Source organism: Kogia breviceps, chromosome 1 (genome assembly GCF_026419965.1).
Source record: "Kogia breviceps isolate mKogBre1 chromosome 1, mKogBre1 haplotype 1, whole genome shotgun sequence".
In the NCBI taxonomy this organism is placed as follows: Eukaryota; Metazoa; Chordata; class Mammalia; order Artiodactyla; family Physeteridae; genus Kogia; species Kogia breviceps.
The window spans coordinates 23,956,229-23,975,935 of NC_081310.1; the positions used below are offsets into that span (position 1 = coordinate 23,956,229).

General features: G+C 38.5%; 1 protein-coding gene across 7 annotated transcripts in view; it reads left to right on the forward strand.

Moving 5' to 3' along the window:
• Positions 1-590: 590 nt before the first annotated feature.
• Positions 591-19,707, forward strand: part of AHCTF1 (AT-hook containing transcription factor 1) — an 85,600-nt gene continuing 66,483 nt past the window's right edge. For 4 of the 7 annotated variants that reach the window (XM_067028926.1, XM_067028940.1, XM_059068648.2 and 1 more), the window contains exons 1-3: positions 757-1,061; positions 14,599-14,723; positions 16,587-16,840. In XM_067028926.1, the coding sequence (XP_066885027.1) occupies positions 14,606-14,723; positions 16,587-16,840 (372 nt within the window). In that variant the 5' untranslated portion in view covers positions 757-1,061; positions 14,599-14,605. Of the gene's footprint in view, positions 1,062-14,598; positions 14,724-16,586; positions 16,841-19,707 lie in introns of all 7 variants that reach the window. The other 3 variants (XM_067028932.1, XM_067028950.1, XM_067028962.1) reach the window with 3 other exon arrangements.

Sequence of the window (19,707 nt, forward strand, 5' to 3'; positions counted from 1 at the left end):
TGTGGATATATTCCACACGTTTGAAGAGTGTGTGGTGCTGGGACTTACTTCAAAGATACTAACAACAAATAAAAGAAATTCCACAATGAAACCCCAGGGTGACCAAACATGCAACACTGACTTGGGGTAAAATTTTGACTTAGTAGATTAGACTAGACCTCGTGAACATCTCTGGCCACGAAAGCACGCTCGGATGTTTAAAAATACAGAGGAGGGGGAAAGAAGCGTTTCCCCAAAAGTCAGGCGCCCACTTTTGGCACGGAAAGCCCGAGCAGGGAGAAAGAAAACCACCGAAGGCAAAGATTATCATTCGGCCACCGGTAAGCGGAGCCAGAAGATAAAGCGGCGACTCTTCCGTCTCATTAGACACCAGGCGGGATCGCTACGCGGGCGCTACTTCGGGTACAGACTACCACTCCCGACTCCGCGCTGGGCCCAAGGGCTGGGCGACCAGAGCGGTTTAACGCGCAAGGCATTGTGGGGTTCGTAGTCGTTCTTCCCTTCAGCTCTTTGGAGGTGGGGAGATCCTATTTTACAAAAAGGACCTGCCCTTCCCCACCCTGCTTCCCTTTCCTCCCTTTCCCTCCCCCACCTTCTTTCCCTCCCCCACCTTCTTTCGCAGAGAGTTTGAAATTCCCGCAGAGCCGGCGCTCAAGGCCGGAACACTCGCGAGAACTCAGGTCCCCGCGCCGCGATCTCCTTTCCGTCTCCCACTTCTCTCCGCCCTTCACCGCCCCTCCCATCCTCTCCTGGTCGTTTGGGACTGTGTGTCGGCCGGGTGGTAATGCGCAAAGCGGGGCCATCGCTGCGCGAGCGGAGGAGGCAGAGTCACGTGGGGAAGGAACCCGGGGCCGCGGCGCAGGCAACGGCTGCATTTTAGTCGCTGAGCGGTCGGCCGGCCTGTTGCCGGCGAAGGCGCTCGCGGGGCTTGTGCGGAGGTGTACGCGCCCTGCCGGCGGCGGCTGTGTCTCTTGGGAGATGCTGTGACGGACCCGCGCGGGAGGAGCTCGCGCCCCCCTGGACTTGGCGGCCGCGGCGGCTCGGTCACCCGCCCTTCTCAGGTAGTGGGAAGGGAAGGAGGGGGTTGGGCTGGGACGGTGGAGGGCGGGTCGGCGCGGCCTGGGCCCGGAGCGGCGGCCCGGCTTCTCCCGCCGCGCCTGGCCCGCCGGGCCCTCCCCGCGCCGGGCCTAGGCCGGGCCTGTGGCCGCTCAGCGAGCAGCGGCGGCCCGACTCGCGGAGCCGGCCCGAGCGGGCGAATGCGGGCGTTGGCGGTTGCGACACGCTCCAGGGCTCCGGGAGTCTGTTATATAACCTCCTCTGCGGAGCGGCGGCACATGGCGGCGGAGAGGCGCCTCGGGGTCCAACCCCCGCGCCTAACGCGCCGGCAGCAGGGTGCTCACGCCCTCCCGGCGACCTGGACCTCGGCGCCTCTTCCCCACGGTTGTTTGGTGCGGTTGAGACCTTGGCGGGCCTCGCTCCGGGGGAACCTGCTCGTACTTTGAGTCTGTCTTAACATTGGTGTGTGGTCCACATGCTCCTGGGCCTGGCTGGGAAGAGTCCCGGGCGGAGAAGTTTGCCTCGTGATTTGAAAAGTGCAGTGAATTGGTTCGATAAAGGAGATTTAAAATAACTGTACATCTTGGAGTGGGTATTAGTTTGCCTTGCTTGTGCCACCTGGAAACTTGAGGACGATTACTTTTGTTACTCGTGGACTGGGGGGCGTGGGGAGGTTAATTTGTTCTCAAAGCCAACGAGGTTCAAACTAGCCGTTATGTTTTTTCAAATGGGTAGTTTGAGAAGATATTTGATAAGAACCTGGGTCCTTGAGGATTAAATATGTGTCTCTTGGAAACTCTTAAGTAGAGTGTATTCTTAAAATATCCTAAAGAGCCAGTAGATGTTAAGGACTTTTCTTTAATGAGCTTTCATTGATTAAGTCTGTAAGGAGAGAAGGAAATTAGGGTAGGTTTACTTATTTTGGAGGATTTCATTAGGGATGACAAGCCCAGCTAAAGTTAATGTTTGAGGGATGCTCTGAGTGTGTTAAGCGCTAGGGAAAGTCTGCATTCTCCCCGTACTGTAATTTTTGATTCTAATTTTTCAATAACCTAGTGCCAGAATGTCACCGATTCGCAGAACAGCAATAATTACCAAAAAACCACATTTTTTTTTCTTTTTTAAAGATTGTTATGCAGCAGTTTTGGGATGGACACATCTCGATTTAAGAGGACACAAAACATTGTTTCTTTCCTAACCATAAAAATTTTCTGGAGATTCTTCGTTTTCTTCTTCAGAATGAAGTCTCATTTCCCTAGGTTAGGTCAACGGTCTCTACAGTAAATCTTCTGTACTGTCCACCCTCAACTATTCACGAGTTTATGCTTCGGCTATTCCAGAATCATCCGCAATCCTGGGCCCATTTTCTTGAAGATGTATTTTAATGTTCCTTTGCTCCTGTCCTTCAAGCCTGGAGTGCCATCTCTGCCTTTTTCAAGTTTTCAGCTTTCAAATCCTCCTTAGCTTAAATGCCATCTTTTCTATACACTCTTTCATTTCTCTTTATCCCAGTTCTTTCCTGGGATCTCACAGAATATACACCTTTATTGTAGCATTTATTTTCATGGTTGATTATGTATCTCCTAGAATGTAAACTCCTTGAGGTCAGAAAGTAGGTCATCTTTCGGCCCTTGCATTCCCTTCCCAACGCAATGTTTTAAAAGTAGTTCGTGATTGGTAAATATTTGAATTAAGTTTGAAAGAACAACTGCTAAAAGGCTGGACGTTTCTGGGTCCACGGCTAGTTTACATTTATATCATAATTCTTAGTTTTTTTTAAAAAGTAAAAATGCATATAAAATGACTTGTAGAAATGTTCGCTCAGTATATGGTGCATTATAATTATTGAACAACTAGATTAGAGTTTTATTTTCTGTTGTGGAGTTCAGCAGCCTTCTAGGATGTGTGAATTTCACACAACTGATTTTTCGTATTGTGTCAATATCTTTCCTAGTACTTTTGCAAATTTTGCTTTGCTTCTTAATATTGAAGCAATGTATACTTAAAAATAAGTGGGATCCAATATTAAGCTTTTTTTTTTTTTAAAGAATCAATTTAATTAATTAATTTATTTTTGGTTGCATTGGGTCTTTGTTGCTGCACGCGGGCTTTCTCTAGTTGTGGCGAGCGGGAGGCTACTCTTCGTTGTGGTGCGCGGGCTTCTCATTGTGGTTTCTCGTTGCGGAGCACGAGCTCTGGGCGTGCGGGCTTCAGTAGTTGTGGCGCGCGGGCTCTAGGGTGCACACTCAGTAGTTGCGGTGCACGCTCCATAGTTGTGGTGCACAGGCTTAGCTGCCCCACCGCATGTGGGATCTTCCCGGACCAGGGCTCGAACCCTTGTCCGCTGCCTTGGCAGGCGGATTCTTAACCACTGCTCCACCAGGGAAGTCCCTGAGCTTTTTCTTTTTAATACACTTTATTCTTTAGAGCAGTTTTAAGTTCGCAGCAAAATCGAGTGGCAGGCACAGAGATTTCCAGTATACGCTTTCCGTGCTCCTATTCATGCGTAACTTCTCCCATTAACAACATCCCATACTAGACTGGAACATTTGTTACAGTTGATGAACCTGCACTGACACATCGTCACCCAAAGTCCATAGTTTACATTACTATTCTCATTCTTGGTGTTGCACATTCTATGGATTTGGGTCAATGTCTAATGTAATGTATCCACCATTATGGTATCATTCAGAGTAGTTTCACCACCCTAGAAATTCTCTGTGCTCCCCTCTCCGTCCCTCCCTCTCTACTAACTCCTGGCAATCACTGATCTTTTTGTCTCCATAGTTTTACCTTTTTCAGAATTGTCTTATGGTTGGAATTATGCACTATGTAGCCTTTTCAGATTGGCTTCTTTCACTTTGTAATACACATTTAAGTTTCTTCCATGTCTTTTCTTGGCATGTACCTCTTTACAGCACTACATAATATTCCATTGTTTGGACGTACCACTGTTTATCAGTTCACCTGCTGAAGGACATCTTGGTGGTTTCCAGGTTTTGACGATTATTAATAAAACTGTTAAAAATATCCATGTGCAGGTTTTTGTGTTTTATATAAGTTTTAAGCTCCTTTGGGTAAATACCAGGAGTGTGATCGCCAGATCATATGGTAAGAATATGTTTAGTTTTGTAAGAAACTGCCCAACTGTCTTCCAAAGTGGCAGTACCATTTTGCATTCCCAGCATCAATGAATGAGAGTTCCTGTTACTCTACATTCTCACCACCATTTGGTTGTTGTCAGCTTCCGGAGTTTGGCCATTCTAGTAAGTGTGTATTGGTAGGTCATTGTTTGAATTTGCATTTTCCTGATGACGTAAGATGTGGAGCATCTTTTCATGTGCTTATTCGCCATCTGTATATCTTCTTTATTGAGGTGTCTGTTAGATCTTTGGCCATTTTTTAATTGGGTTGTTTGTTTTCTTGTTGGGTTTTAAGAATACTGAGTTTTTAAAAATTGATTTTATTTATTGTTCAACATGTCTATTCCTGTCCCTGCTAGTATCTTGCTATCCTAATTTATGACATGTTTAGGACCTGTTAGTTTCAAGGCATTGTGACCCTCTGGAATTCACAGGAATAAGGTATGATTTTTGCCTTTTAGAAATTCATAGTATTGTGGGGAAGACTAGCAAATACAAATAATGGATTTCAAAAATTATTTTTAGGATTGCTAACAAACATAAATATGGAAAGGGGTGAGCTCAGAGATGAGATTAAATAGGAAAAGGATTCCCAGACCACACTGGGAATCTAGTCCTTAAATGGGGCTTTGGCAGAAGGAGGTAGAGGAGGGAACAGCATAAATAAAAGAATGAATATGCGAGGCAATAGCAAACTGATGAAGGAAGGGGCGTGGGGAGACAAACATTGTAAAGATAGTCTGAGACTGCCAGATTGTGGAGGGTCTTGATTACCTGTGGCTGAAGATGTCAGTTTTTATATGCAGTAGGGGTGTCATTGAAGGTTTTTGTGAAGGGAGTGAAAATCCATCTGTGCTTTATAAAGACAGTGGACAATATTTTCATTGAAATTAGGCATAGTGTTCTTGCTCTGCCTATCTAGACCTTGGAAGGATTGAAACTTTGTAAATTACTTTTTAGAGGTTGCCAATACTGGCATGTCAGGCTAGGACTGTACTTAATTTTGTACAGTACTGAACATAGCTGCTTAATGTGTTTTTGTGCAGATGTATATATAGATATGTCTTTATATAAGATGTTCTTTCTAATATAATTTTTTTGAAGTTCTCTTCAGTGTGCTTAATATGTGAAAATTCACACTGTAAATATGGGATTTGAAAGGTCTGGAAGCCAGAAGCCAATTTGTGCCCTATAGATTCAAAGGCTAACTTCTACATTTGGAAAACATTTTCTTTCACTCACTGAACATTTTTTTGAACTCCTGTGTGTCAGAATTGACCCCTTTATTGTTATGAAATGACCCTCTTTATCCCTGGTAATATTCTTTGCTCTGAATTCTACTTATAAAAATAATAAATAAATTAATTATTTAATTAATTGGGCTGTGTCAGGTCTTAGCTGTGGCATGCGGGATCTTTGTTGCGGCATGCGGGATCCTTCATTGCGGTGCTTGGGCCCTCTAGTTGTGGTGTGTGGGCACCAGAGCACGCGGGCTCAGTAGTTGCAGCACTTGGGCTCTCTAGTTGTGGTGAGTGGGCTCTAGAGCGCATGGGCTCGGCAGTTGCAGCTCACGGGCTTAGTTGCCCTGTGGCATGTGGGATCTTAGTTCCCTGAGCAGGGATCAAACCTGCGTCCCCTGCATTGGAAGGCAGACTCTTATTAAACACTGGACCACCAGGGAAGTCCTATGAATTCTACTTTGACATTAATAAGCTGCTTCTGCTTTTTTTTAATTGTTAGCATGATATATTTTCCATTATTTTACTTTTAACCTATCTAAGCTTTTTATTTAAACTTTGTCTTGCTTTTTTATCCAGTCTGACTGATTTTTGCTTTTTAATTAGAATGTTAAAGTCATTTTGTTAATGTAATTAGTAATGTAATGTGGTTAGGTTTCAATCTACCACCTTCCTATTTTTTTATTTGTCCCACTTGTTCTTTTTAAAATTTTTTATTTTATATTAGTGTATAGTTGATTACAGTAAAGGTGTACAGCAAAGTGATTCAGTTATACGTATACATGTATCTATTCTTTTTCAGATTTTTTTCCCATTTAGCCATTTGTTCTTTCTCTCTTTTTATACCATTTTTGGATTAACTTTTTAAATGTTGATATTTTATCTTTCATTGGCTTATTATATGTTTGTGTGTGTGTTTAGTGTTTATTTTAAGGTTTCTAGTGTACATCTTTAAATTACTATAGTCTATTTTCAAACAATGTAGCATTTCGTGTATAGTTTAAGAACCTTGTAACAATATGCTTCTGTTGCTCCTCTCTAGGCCTTTGTGCCATTGTGTCATTTGTTTTCCTTGTAAATATGTTATAAACTCCTTAATATATTGCTGTCACTTTTGCTTCGAATAGACAATTGTCTTTTAAAGAGATTAAAAATAAGGAAAAAAAAGTATTTTGACCTTTTTTGGTGGTCTGTATTCTTTTACATAGATCCAGATTTCCATCTGGTATCATTTTGCTTCTGCCTGAAGGAATTCCCTTTTTAAAAAAAATAAATTTATTTATTTATTTTTGGCTGTGTTGGGTCTTTGTTTCTGTGCGAGGGCTTCCTCTAGTTGTGGCAAGCGGGGGCCACTCTTCATCGCGGTGTGTGGGCCTCTCACTGTTGCGGCCTCTCTTGTTGCAGAGCACAGGCTCCAGACACGCAGGCTCAGTAGTTGTGGCTCACGGGCCCAGTTGCTACGCGGCATGTGGGATCTTCCCAGACCAGGACTCGAACCCGTGTCCCCTACATTGGCAGGCAGATTCTCAACCACTGCGCCACCAGGGAAGCCCCTGAAGGAATTCTTAAACATCCTTAGAGTGCAGATCTGCTGGTGACGGTCTTTTCAGTTCTTCTGTGTCTGAAGGGTCTTCCTTTTGCCTTCATTTTTTAAAATTTATTTTTTAAAATATTAATTAATTTATTTTTTGGCTGCATTGGGTCTTCGTTGCTGCGCACGGGCTTTCTCTAGTTGCGGGAGTGGAGGCTGTTCTTCATTGCAGTGCACGGGCTTTCATTGTTGTGGCTTCTCTTGTTGCAGAGCATAGGCTCTAGGCACATGGGCTTCAGTAGTTGTGGCACATAGCCTCAGTAGTTGTGGCTCGCAGGCTCAGTAGTTGTTGCACATGGGCTTAGTTGCTCCTCAGCATGTGGTTTATTCCCGGACCAGGGCTCGAACCTGTGTCCCCTGCATTAGCGGGTGGATTCTTAACAACTGCACCACCAGGGAAGCCCTGCCTTCATTTTGAAAAGATATTTTCATTGGATATAGAATTATAGGTTGACAGCTTGCTTTCTTTCAGAACTTAAAATACATTGTTCCAGTTTTCTGGCTTGCATTGTTTTCAGTGAGATGTCTCTTGTAATTCTTATCTTTGTTGCTCTGAAGTGTGCTACTTTAAGATTTTCTCTTTGTTCCTTGATTAGGATGTATTAATATTTTGGTGGAGTTTCTTCATGTTTCTCATGCTTGGAGTTTACTGACTTTTTTGATTTATGAGTTTGTAGTTTTCTTCAAATTTAGGAATAATTTGGCCATTAGTTTTCCAGATGTTTCTGTCCTCTCCTTTTGGAGATTCCTATTACACATATTAGGTCACTTGAGGTTGCCTTATAGTTCAGTGATGCTCTCTTCTTTTGCTCCTCACCCCAGCCTTTATTCTTTTTGTGCTTCGTTTTATTTAGCTAGTTCCTATTGTGGGTGTTTAATTAACTAATATTTTCTGTGTCTAATCTATTAATCCCATCCAGTGTATTTCTCATCTCTGGACATTTAATTTAGACTTTTTTATATCTTCCAAGTCTTTCCTTAACCTGTTCATGCTTTCCTCTATTTTGTTGGACTTAGGGATTATAGCTAGAATAACTGATTTACTGTTCTCATCTAATAATTCTAACTTCTATGTGATTTCTAGGTCTGTTTCTATTTGTTGTTGTTTTTTCCCCTTATTATGGGTCATATTTTCCTGCTTTTTGCATGCCTGACAATTTTTGATTGGATGCCAGACATTGTGCATTTTACTTTCTTGAGTACTGAATATTTTTGCAATCATTTATATATTCTTGAGCTTTGTTTTGGGTTGCAGCTAAGTTTCTTGGAAACAGTTTGATTCTTTTGAGGCTTGCTTTTTGAGCTTTAGACCAGAGCAGCCTTTAGACAGGGGCTAATTTCTCTCCCCACTACTGAAGCAGTCAGTACCTTTCTGAGTACTCTACTTTGTGCCCATGTATTAGGCTTTTTTTCACTCTGGAGCTATACCTGGGCGTGCATACACTTTGGGGATTATTTCTCCTCTGCTTTTCCAATGGTTTATTTCTTGTCCTCTGGTAGTTTCCTTATATTAACCATGTGAAGATTCAAGAGAACCCACTGCAGATCTCTGGAGTTCTTTGTATGACCCTTTGTACTGCAGTACTCTGTCCTTTGAATTCTAGCTACCTGTGGAATTCTCAACCCTATCTTCTCAACTCAAGGCGACCCTTGGGCTCTATGTGGGTTCCCTCTCTCTGCTCTGTGTCCTGGATACACGCTATACACGATAACCTGGGACAGTCCTAGAGGTCATCTTGTTTTTCTTTCTTTTCTTAGGGACCACTGTCCTGTGCTACCTATTGTCTGGTGTCTGAACAACTTGTTTTCATATATTTCATTTCTTTTTTTTAGGTGGGATAATATTGGGAATGGAAATTACAGTTCTCTTTTTAAATATTGCGACTGTTTGAGCCACTACTTCCACGTCGTAATCTTTGTTTTATATTAAAAAGAGCACAGAAAACATCCAGCCTGAGGAATGGAACATTTATTATATTTCTTTTTCAAAAAATTGATTATTGTGCACCTTTCAGATGAATTTTAGAATCACTTTGTGGAAGTCATCTCGTAATTCTGATGGAGTGATCTTGATTGAACTGCAGTGATCATGGAACTTTTTTGCCTAATGTCCATGAACACTCCACTGACTATACTTTGGGAAAAGCTACCCAAAGTGTATGGAATTTTGGAGGTTTTAGCTCTAGAGAAGTGATTTGGGTTTTAAGTTTAATAGGAAAAATGTGTTAACTTCTGTTTACCATTACACTGTTTTTTTAAATCGAGAAGGCCATCAGAGGTGAAACCAACGTAATAATGTGATTGTGGCCTTTCCTACCTAAATTTGTGTAAAATTTTCTTTGGTACTAAAATACTTAGGAGGAGAGGGATACAATCACTTTATGAAAGCGTAATGCTTTCAGCATCTAAAGCTTGAGCCTAAGACCATCATGTATATATAAGATGTTAATATAATTGTAAGAGGCTAATGGTCATTACTTCTCACTGACTATATGTTATAGTAATAATAGTCTAATTACTTTATATTTGATTATACTTTTCGATCTGTTTTGGATAAAAAAACTAACACTTTAACTAGGAAGTCTCAAACACAACTTTTTTTGAGTTTTTTGAGTTAATGGTGACATACATGTTTTTTGAGGTAGTCGATCAGATTTTTTTTTTTGTCCAGAAAATAGCATTCATAGCCTGGACAGAAAATTATGACTCATGTCTTTGAGTAACCTTTTCAAATCTATTTTTTCTTTTCACATAAATTGGTAATAAGTACTTGCCAATTATAGAATGGCCAGAAAGTACAGGAGACTGGAGAACAAAAGACCATTAGTCTAGTTTTTGATAAAGCCTGAGTCACTAGGAAGAGAAATAATGGACTAGAAGGCAGAGGTTTGTTTTTTTGTTTTTTTTCCATAAAATGGGCAGTTTTTGGTGACCACTTGTATTGCGGGGTAAGGGGAGGAAAAGGAAACCATTTATTCATGTAGTCAACCAATATTCTTTGCTCCCTCCAGTGTGGAAACTACTTGGATTAAAATAAGTAAGATCTAATCTGTCCCCTAAGAACTTTCTAGTCGGGTATACAAAGAGGAAATTATGGAGTGCAGTAAGTACCATCCATGATAGGGGAAGTACCAGGTTCATCAGGAACAAATAGAATTGTAACTTAACCCAGACAAGGAAAATTTTTTTGGAAGAATCATTTTTTAACCAAGTCCTCAAAGTTTCTGGGTAGGTGGTGGAATCATTAACTGAGAGAAGAAACAGAAGAAAAGGAACAGATCTGTAGAGAGGAGGGAGAAAGATTGTTTCATTTTGGAAATGTTGAATTTGAGGTGAATTGGAAGCATCCACATAGGGAATGGTTAGTAATGTCTGTTACTTTGGAAAGAATATGGTGTTGCTGTCATACAGTATTTGAAGCCATGGAGTAGCAGGGATCTCTTTCTCCTGATGATCTGGTGTGATGATATTATGAAGAGGTAAAGGATATAAGTTTTTTACCTGTAGGAAATAAAAATTCTAGAATTACCAAGTCAAAAGATTTGTCCGCATAAAATTAGGGCCTGGCAAATTATCTTCCAAAAAGGCTTTTGGGGTTTATGTTTCTGCAAGAGTGTATAAGCACATGTGTGTTTTCCCTATACCTTTAACAGTGATTGGCAAAAATGGTATCATGATTTAACATGGTATTTTCTTGATTGTTAGTGAATATTAGGTTGATTTGCACCTTCTTCCCATCTTAGATTATATAAATATCTCCTGTATTTTCAAAGTTTTTTGTTTTTAAAAAGTTCTTAGTTAATTGATTTTATAAAAATGAAAAACATTAAAAAAAAATCCAAGCTGGGCTTCCCTGGTGGCGCAGTGGTTGAGAGTCCGCCTGCCGATGCAGGGGACACGGGTTCGTGCCCTGGTCTGGGAAGATCCCGCATGCCGCGGAGCGGCTGGGCCTGTGAGCCATGGCCGCTGAGCCTGCACGTCTGGAGCCTGCGCTCCGCAAAGGGAGAGGCCACAACAGTGAGAGGCCCGCATATAGAAGAAAAAAAAAAAAAAAAAATCCAGGCCATACCAAAAAAGTATAAAGGAACAAATCACCCCAAATTTGGGTCACACAAAAGTAAATAGTACTAATGTTTTGTATTTCAGACATCTCTGTAGTCAGATATATGGGTAGAAGATTTCATACAGAGACTAGTTTTATGAAATGCAATAGACTATAAATGTTATTTTTTAGAAAATTAATTTTATAAGAAAAAACTAAAATTAAAGGATAGGAATTATGAAGCTTAGGATAATTCTTTTAACACATCAGTCATTTCTTTATAAAAGTGGTGTTCGGGTTTCTTTTTGTTTTTTTTAAGAAAGATCTGTTGAGAGTAGCTGTTAACTATTGTTTTGCCATAGGTTTCAGTTTGATAGTATTGATTTTATTTTCTGAGAATGGCTTGGGCTGAGTGTTACAGTTGCATGTTGTCCCTGCTGGGATACCATGTACCTAGTAAAATGACTTGTACTTGGTATCACTCTCCTGCCAGGGAGACTCCTTTGGATGTTAATGCCTTTCTCCCGGTAAAGCAGCACAGTGCCCTGGAAGGTGGCCCTCTGATGAGGTTCAATGGTATGTAGTATGTAATGAGAGGCTTCTAGACCTGGAATTTTCCTAGGGTTATCTATTCACCCTTTTAGTTTACTTCTTTCCAAACTGAAGGATATTAGAATTCTATGGATTTTTTTGAACTCACCTTCTTTCTTCTGTATTGTTTCATGATGTACACACACACATATACTTTTATTCATTTTCTAGATATTAGGGGAGGAGTGTGTAGTATGTGTGTGGGTAATGTGTATAACTTTGCTCTACCAATGTGTAACTTCTTTGCTGGAACAAATTGTACTGGTAACATTAATTGAATAGTCCATACTTTTGCTCTGATTTGAAATACGCAAATATGCTTATATCATCTAAATTTTTGTGGTTCTGTGTCTAAATTATCTGTTTCATTGATCTATTTGTCCATTACTAGCATATTATTGCAGTTTTAATTATTATAATGTATTGAATAATAGTATGTTTTTATAATCTGATAAAGCAAATTTCTCTTTATTTTGTTTGGTTATTTTTAGTATTTTGCTATTAAGGAAACTCTACTAATATGTTCTTGTGTATGCCTCTTCCTATATATATTTTCAACTTGGATATGTAAGAGTCTAAAATAAGTCAAATGTCTCTTCATTCTCAAGACAAGAGGATTACAGATGCTTTATTTAAATCCAGTACTTGACCATTATTATTGTTGCTGTTATGTTGTCCATATTTTAGATTTTTCCATTTATTTACCAGTACTTTGACACACCATTCTTTTTGTGTCTCAGAAGTTGTGTCTGATCATTATTCTACCTGAAGCCTTCTTTTAGAATTCCCTTTAAGGGAGGATCTGTTTGTACTAAACTCAGTTTTTGTCCAAAAATGTGTTTTCATATTTGTTTTGGGGGATAATTTCAGTGATATATAAACTATATGTTGCCAACTATTTTTGCTTAGAATTTTGAAGATATTCCAGACTTCTGACTTCCACTGTTGTTGAAAAGTCATTTCTTTTTATTTGACCTAGGATTCACTGGTCTTCCTCATTTCAGAGAATTAGTTTGTCTCTACAAATCTGGGAAATATCTTTTAGAATATTGCCTCTTCCTTGCTATTCATGTTATATTTTGGGGGGATTCTGAATAAATGTATGTTAGATTTTCTCCCTGTATTGTCTGTATCTTTCAACTACTCATCTCTTTGTCTCTCTGTGCTACATTTTCTCTCTCCACTGCTTTTCTGATCTTTTGAGTTTGTTTTTATTGACTTAAGTGGGTACAAAAGAATATTTGTAAGTTTTGAAGAACCATGATGCAAAGAATACCTTATGTACTTGCTACCAAGTTTTAGAAAAAGAAAATTACCATTACTTGGAGTCCCTTGTGTATTCTTCTCCATTCCATTCCCCTTTCTCTCCTCTCATAGGTAACTACTATTGTGGACTTCATGTTTTCCTTTGTGTTATTCATACTATTGCTACATGTGCGTGTATTCTTAGGCAATATATTTTTTTTTAGTTTTGTAGTCTTTTAGACTTTATATATATGTAATTCTGCATGTATTTTCTCCACTTTTGTTTAATAATATACTCTGATGTTTGTTCATATTGTTGCACTGTAGCTGCTACATTCTCATTGCTTCATTGAGGTTTTTTCCCCATTGAGTTCTAAATTTTACTTCATTTTTCATTCCGGAATTTTTTTTTCCCCCCAAATCTACTTGACCAATTTTCATTATAATTTTTAAAGTTTATTCCTCATTAGCAAACTAAATCTTTGATTTCTTTAAACCTATTAAACATACTTATTTTCTGTTCTCTGATCTTTTCAGTATCTGAATGAAGTCTCTGATAGCCTGATTCAGCTGGCTGTTGATCCTGATATCCTTGTTAAAGTTTTGTTATTTTGATTGTAAGCTCATTTTCTTTGGAACTCCATCTTTGAGAACTCTTTGAGATTCCAAAGAGTTCAAATATTTGGTGGTTTCCGTGGGTTGCTTGGAGCATTACCAACCTGAGACTACTTTATAATATTCTTCACCTGAGTATTTTCTGGTACCATAGCTTGAATTCTGGCCACTAATTTGTATGAAGGGAAATTTTTTTTTTCTGTGTAGAAACTTTCAGCCATGGTCAAAATGAACAGCTTTATTGCTCGCAGTCCTGCACTCTAGAGGGTGTTTGTCTCACTCACCTTTATGCTGATGATATAGCCCTATGAAGTTTAATGGGGATGGGGGGGCGGTTAGCCCTAAGCTTTTTCTTCAGCCTCTTTGGACCTCAGGATGCTCAAAACAAGATCAGGGTCACCAGAACTGGATTTAGTAGCTAACCCTCAAGACCCAAGCCAGCTTATATATCTTCCAAAATTCCTACTGTTTCCATTTTTGGCTTTGCCAACTGTGTAATCTTTCAAAAAGATACTTTTATATATCAGCCATCATTTTTCGTTGTTTACAATGGAAGAGTCATTTAGGAAATCTACTGTTCTATACATTGTAAATGAAAGATAATTTTAGATTTTTTTCTGTGCGGTTAAAGACATGTGCCAAACTCAATTCCTGAGGTTACTGTGGGTTTGGACATTTTTCATGGACTTTCTCCTCTTTTACTGTAGTGGTAACTTTAGCAATTTTTCCTGTTTTGTGTGTGAAATGTTCTTTGAGAGTAAATGAAGCAATAAGATTAATTGCATTGAACCCAGTCTTCGAAGAAGACTGGCACTCATGTATGTCCTCAGGACATCTGGCTTAATGAATCTTTACCCTCCTAAGGCTGGTTGGGAAATACTTTCTTAGGAGAGAATGTCTCAGACCCAAAGCACATAATGTGTAGTTCATAATCAGATTTTAGTTTCAGTTTATTTACTTTTGTATGGTAGCTTTTTATTTTTCTTTTCTGTTTTCCCTTTCTCCTTGACTAGAGATAATCTAGTGTCTTATAGTACAAATATATCATAATAATCTTTCTTTAAAAAATATTTGCAGTGGAAGTATGCGAGACCTAACAGCACAAGTGACTGTAACAGCACAATTCCCAGAAGTGACTATCCAAGCCCTTGGAGAAGATGAAATAACATTAGAATCTGTGCTTCATGGAAAGTTTGCTGCAGGTAAAATAATGTTGCTGAAAATTTAGGAACATTATTGCTAAATTTAATAAGATGAATAATAAGCATATATTAAGATAAATAATATTAAGCATATATTGCAGTTCCTTTAATGTGGAAGAAAAAAAAGCAGAACCTGCTTAGAGTGGTCTTATATAAGTATATTACATCTACAACTACATATGTATTAATTTCTACCTACTTGAGCACATTTTCATTGAATCTCCTGGGGTATTATAGTTCATTTTTCCTTTTTGCAATACCATATATTTTATATCTCTTAGTATTGAGTATTTGCATTTGGAAAGTAGAAATGATACATGGCTGGTTTTCTTTTATAATTAGTAAGTTTTATTGGTGATGAATTTAGATTAGAACCTGAACAGTCTTATGAGTAGAAAAACCTGATTGTAGTGCCCTAGGTGATACAATATGTTCTGAAAGTCTTATTTCTTAATTCTATTAATCTGAACAAGGTCTTAATAATAATGATGTTTTACATTATATAATACAGCAGAGAATTAGACCAGAGAAGCCATTAAATTATGGATTTCAGTCTAGTAAAATATATTGCAGAAGACTTTTCTGAAAATGAATTTTATAGCCATCCTGCCTAGCAGGAAGACAACAAAACATATAGATCAGTAATTTAGGTATTTGTAGTGCTATTCTCTTAAATATTGAAGGTAATAACAGTACTACTCTTACATACTAGGTACTGTAACAACTTTTTATTGAGGTAACTACTAGGTTTCTCTAATTAGGCACTATTCTATGTGACTGAGAATCAAATAGGTTAAGTAACTTGGTCCCAGTTACATAGAAAGCAAGTGGCAAAAATGAGCTTTGAACCCATGCGTTCTTGGTCCCCACTGTGCCATGCTATTTTTTAAAAAAATTCTTTAGCCTCTCTCAGCTATAATCTAGTATATACAGCTATCTATTTGGATGCATCGTAGACATCACAAATTTAGTAGTAGAAATTAACACCATTCATCTAGCTGTTCAAGGGAAAATTCAGGGTCTAGTTCTTGATTTTTCTTTATTACTCACTTCCCTATATATTATTCATCAGCAAGTAAATCCTTTTAGTTCTGCCTCTGAGATGACTCTCCAGTCAATCCACTTTTCTCTGTTCCTGGCCACCAACCAAGCATAGGGTACCATCTCCCTACTTCTGCTCTGGTCCCACCTTATTGTCCATTTTCTGCTTAGCATCTGGACTAACATTTAAAAATGTAAATCAGATTGTCACTGTCCTGCTTAAAACCCTCCAGTTACTTTAGATTGCATAAAGAATAAAATCCAGACGTGACTAGTCAGGGGCCAAGAAGGGCTTCTGATATTTCCTATTATTATACTGGTTATGTCCTGTCTTCTCAGATTTTGAACTCTTCAGTGACAGAATCATGAGTTATACTTTTATAACTCCCATAACACCTAGTTTAACTCTTAAGGTATAATGTAGTAAAAATATGAGGTTGGGAGTTAAACAGACTTGCGATCTACTTCTGGCTCTGGTATTCATAGCCATGTGGGTTCTGGGCAAGTCATTCATTCATACAGTTGTATGAAAGTTTAGTTGCCTTATTTCTGTATTGAGGTGTATAACAAGGAGTAAGTGAGATAATGTATTTAAGCATATAACATGGTACCTTTACTGAATGGTTACTTTATTATTATTGCATTGGTAGTTGATCAATTTATTTTACTAATTAGAGGACCACTCTGTTCTGTAAATGCTTAGATTTCAGCTTGGAGATAATGAGCTGTATATTATATATGTAAAAGAGCTAACTGCTATTTAGTTTTGTTGTATATATACAATATTAAAATAAGCAACATTTTTGTTTTTTTTTCTTCTAGGGAAAAATGGACTTGCTTGCTTGGCTTGTGGTCCGCAACTTGAGGTAGTAAACTCTCTAACAGGAGAGCGATTGTCTGCATATAGATTCAGTGGAGTGAATGAACAGTCTCCTATAGTCCTAGCTGTGAAAGAATTCTCTTGGCAGAAGAGAACTGGATTTTTAATTGGATTGGAAGAAGCAGAAGGGAGTGTTCTCTGTCTTTATGACCTTGGTTTATCAAGAGTGGTTAAAGCAGTCGTTCTTCCTGGAAGGGTAGGTACTGCTTAAGATATGTGGACATAAACCCCTGCTTGTTACATGGGTGTGTTCGCTTTGTGAAAATTCATTGAGCTATATACATTTGTAATTAGATTACTTTTAAGAAAGTTTGTTGTTTTTCATTAAAAAGTTTAAAATAAAGAGGTTAAAAATACATTATCAAAGCAACATGACATTTAAAATAAAACCTTCCTTGGATAAAGAAGATGTGGTGTGTGTGTATACACACACACACACACACACACACACAGGAATATTACTCAGCCATCAAAAAGAATGAAATAATGCCATTTGCAGTAACACGGATGGACCTAGAACTTGTCATACTAAGCAAAATAAGTCAGAAATATTAGAAAGTCTAATATTTAGACTCTAAAATATTTTAGTGTATCATATTTTAGACTCCACATATGATATCACTTACATGTGGAGTCTAAAATATGATACAAATCAACATATCTGTGAAACAAAAACAGACTCAGAGATAGAACAGACTGTGGTTGCCGCAGGTGGGGTGGGGGTGGGTAGGGGAGGGAAGGGATGGGAGCTTGATATTCGCAGAGGCAAGCTATTATGTACAGGATGGATAAACGACAGGGTTCTGCCGTATAGCACAGGGAACTGTATTCAATATCCTGTGACAAACCATAATAGAAAAGCAAATATGTATATATATATATATAAAGAATATATATCTATGTATATGTATAACTGAGTCACTTTGCTGTACAGAAGAAATTAACACAACATAGATCAATGAAATTTTTAAAAAATTAAAATATAACTTCCTTATTCTTGGTTAGAAAATTACAGAGTAAAAATAGTGATGACAGGGGCTTCCCTGGTGGCGCAGTGGTTGAGAGTCCGCCTGCCGATGCAGGGGACGCGGGTTCGTGCCCCGGTCCGGGAGGATCCCACGTGCTGCGGAGCGGCTGGGCCCGTGAGCCGTGGCCTCTGAGCCTGCGCGTCCGGAGCCTGTGCTCCGCAACGGGAGAGGCCACAACAGTGAGAGGCCCACATACCGCAAAAAAAAAAAAAAAAAAAAAAAAAAAATAGTGATGACATGTCGTGTTCTAATCTTTTATATGAAAAGTATCATCTGAGTTTTGTTCTTACATCCAGTTGTGTTTTATGAGGACACCAAAAGTTTATAAAGATATTATATTCATTCCTATGGCATTTTTTTCCTTGCCTCTGTTTTTTTCTCTATTAATTTGAGACTGTAGCCTTGCAGCAATATGTAAAATATGTCTTTATTACCATTTAAGGTGTGAATAATATATTTAAATAGTGAGTTCATTTCTATTCACCATTTATTAATTCTAACATATGTATGCCTTGATATGCCAGACATCTTATCCAGTAGTAATTATAGAAGTTCTTTGAATTCAGGTTGTTTCTTCAGCAGATTTATTACTGCTCTTTTTACATGGTGAGAAAATGTATACACTTACAAATACACACAAAGACAAAAGTCATGGAAGAGTAGAATTCTTTTTCTACCAGTGGGAAAGAAGTATGCACTTTACACACAAAAGTATATGTAGGTATGTATGCATATATATGTATGTAATGTATATCGTCATAGAATAGAATTTTTAAAGTTAAAAGGGAGCTCAATGACAAAATAATGTTTTTATAGTGAGGAAACCAACCCAGTGGGCTAATGTGGGGTCTGAAGTAATTTATAGCCTGGTATCTTATATGTACTTGCCAGTGATGATGACATTAAAGACAGAATTATTCGGCAATTTATTGAGTGCTTACTGTAAATCAAGCTATGTGCTAGATTTTGAGGGTAAGTAGATGAATTGAACTTGGTCCATGCTGTCCAAAAAGGCTTGTAGTCTAGTGGGAGAAGACAGATTATATAGGATGATAGCATAAATATAATAAGTGCTTTGATAATTTTAGCACTTGGAATGTGGAGAACACCTGGATGATTTCTGTTCAAAAAGGTTGGACATTTTAGGCAAAGAGACCAACATGTTAAAAGTCACAGTGTATGGAACATTTGGAAAACTAGTCTTACTTAGAATGACGGGAGAGAAGGGAAAGAGGAAGTGGGTGCCAGAAATGGTGAGGATTGAGACTGTGAATGGCCTTATTTGCAGTTAGTGGCCTCCTCCTAAAGTCTGTGGTGAAATCATTTTAAAATTAAAGTGGAATTGTAGGGTAAAAAGCTATTTGGTTGGGGTAGTTCAGGTAAATGAGGATGATGGACTGAACCGAGGAAGTGACATAAGAAATGGAGAAGATGGGACAGATTCCAAGTTGATTCCAGAGGTAACATGGACACGACTTGTTGATCATTTGGATAAGAGTAATTGAGAAGGAATAAGAGTTAGATAAGTTATTGGTTGCTTAATTGGATGAATGGTTGATATCACATGGAATATAGGGGAAGGAGAAGATTGGGAGAGGAGTGATAGATACCTTCAAAAGGAGTTCAGTCAACTAGCTCCTTTTTGACTAGGGCACAGTATCCTCTCTTAAATTTGCTTTTAACTGCCTCACTTTAAAATTAATTAACTTCATGTATAATATTTATATGAGGAATGCAAACAGATCCCTTACCCTTCACTGAAGGAATTAAAGAGTACATGCTTTAGTATTTATAGACATTATTACATAATTTAGAAAAGAAAGACAATCCGTGAAATTACAGCTTTCAGAATTAGAAACACTAAGGAATGTTTTGTGTACTAATGAAATATTGAGAAAGCCAGGGTATTGTCTGTAATAATAAATTACAGCCTGAAACAAACTTTAACCTTACATTAACACATAAACCATCGATAGCAAATTTCCTCTTTTCTTTCTAGGATACTCATCAGTATTATAGTAGAAATCACCAATTA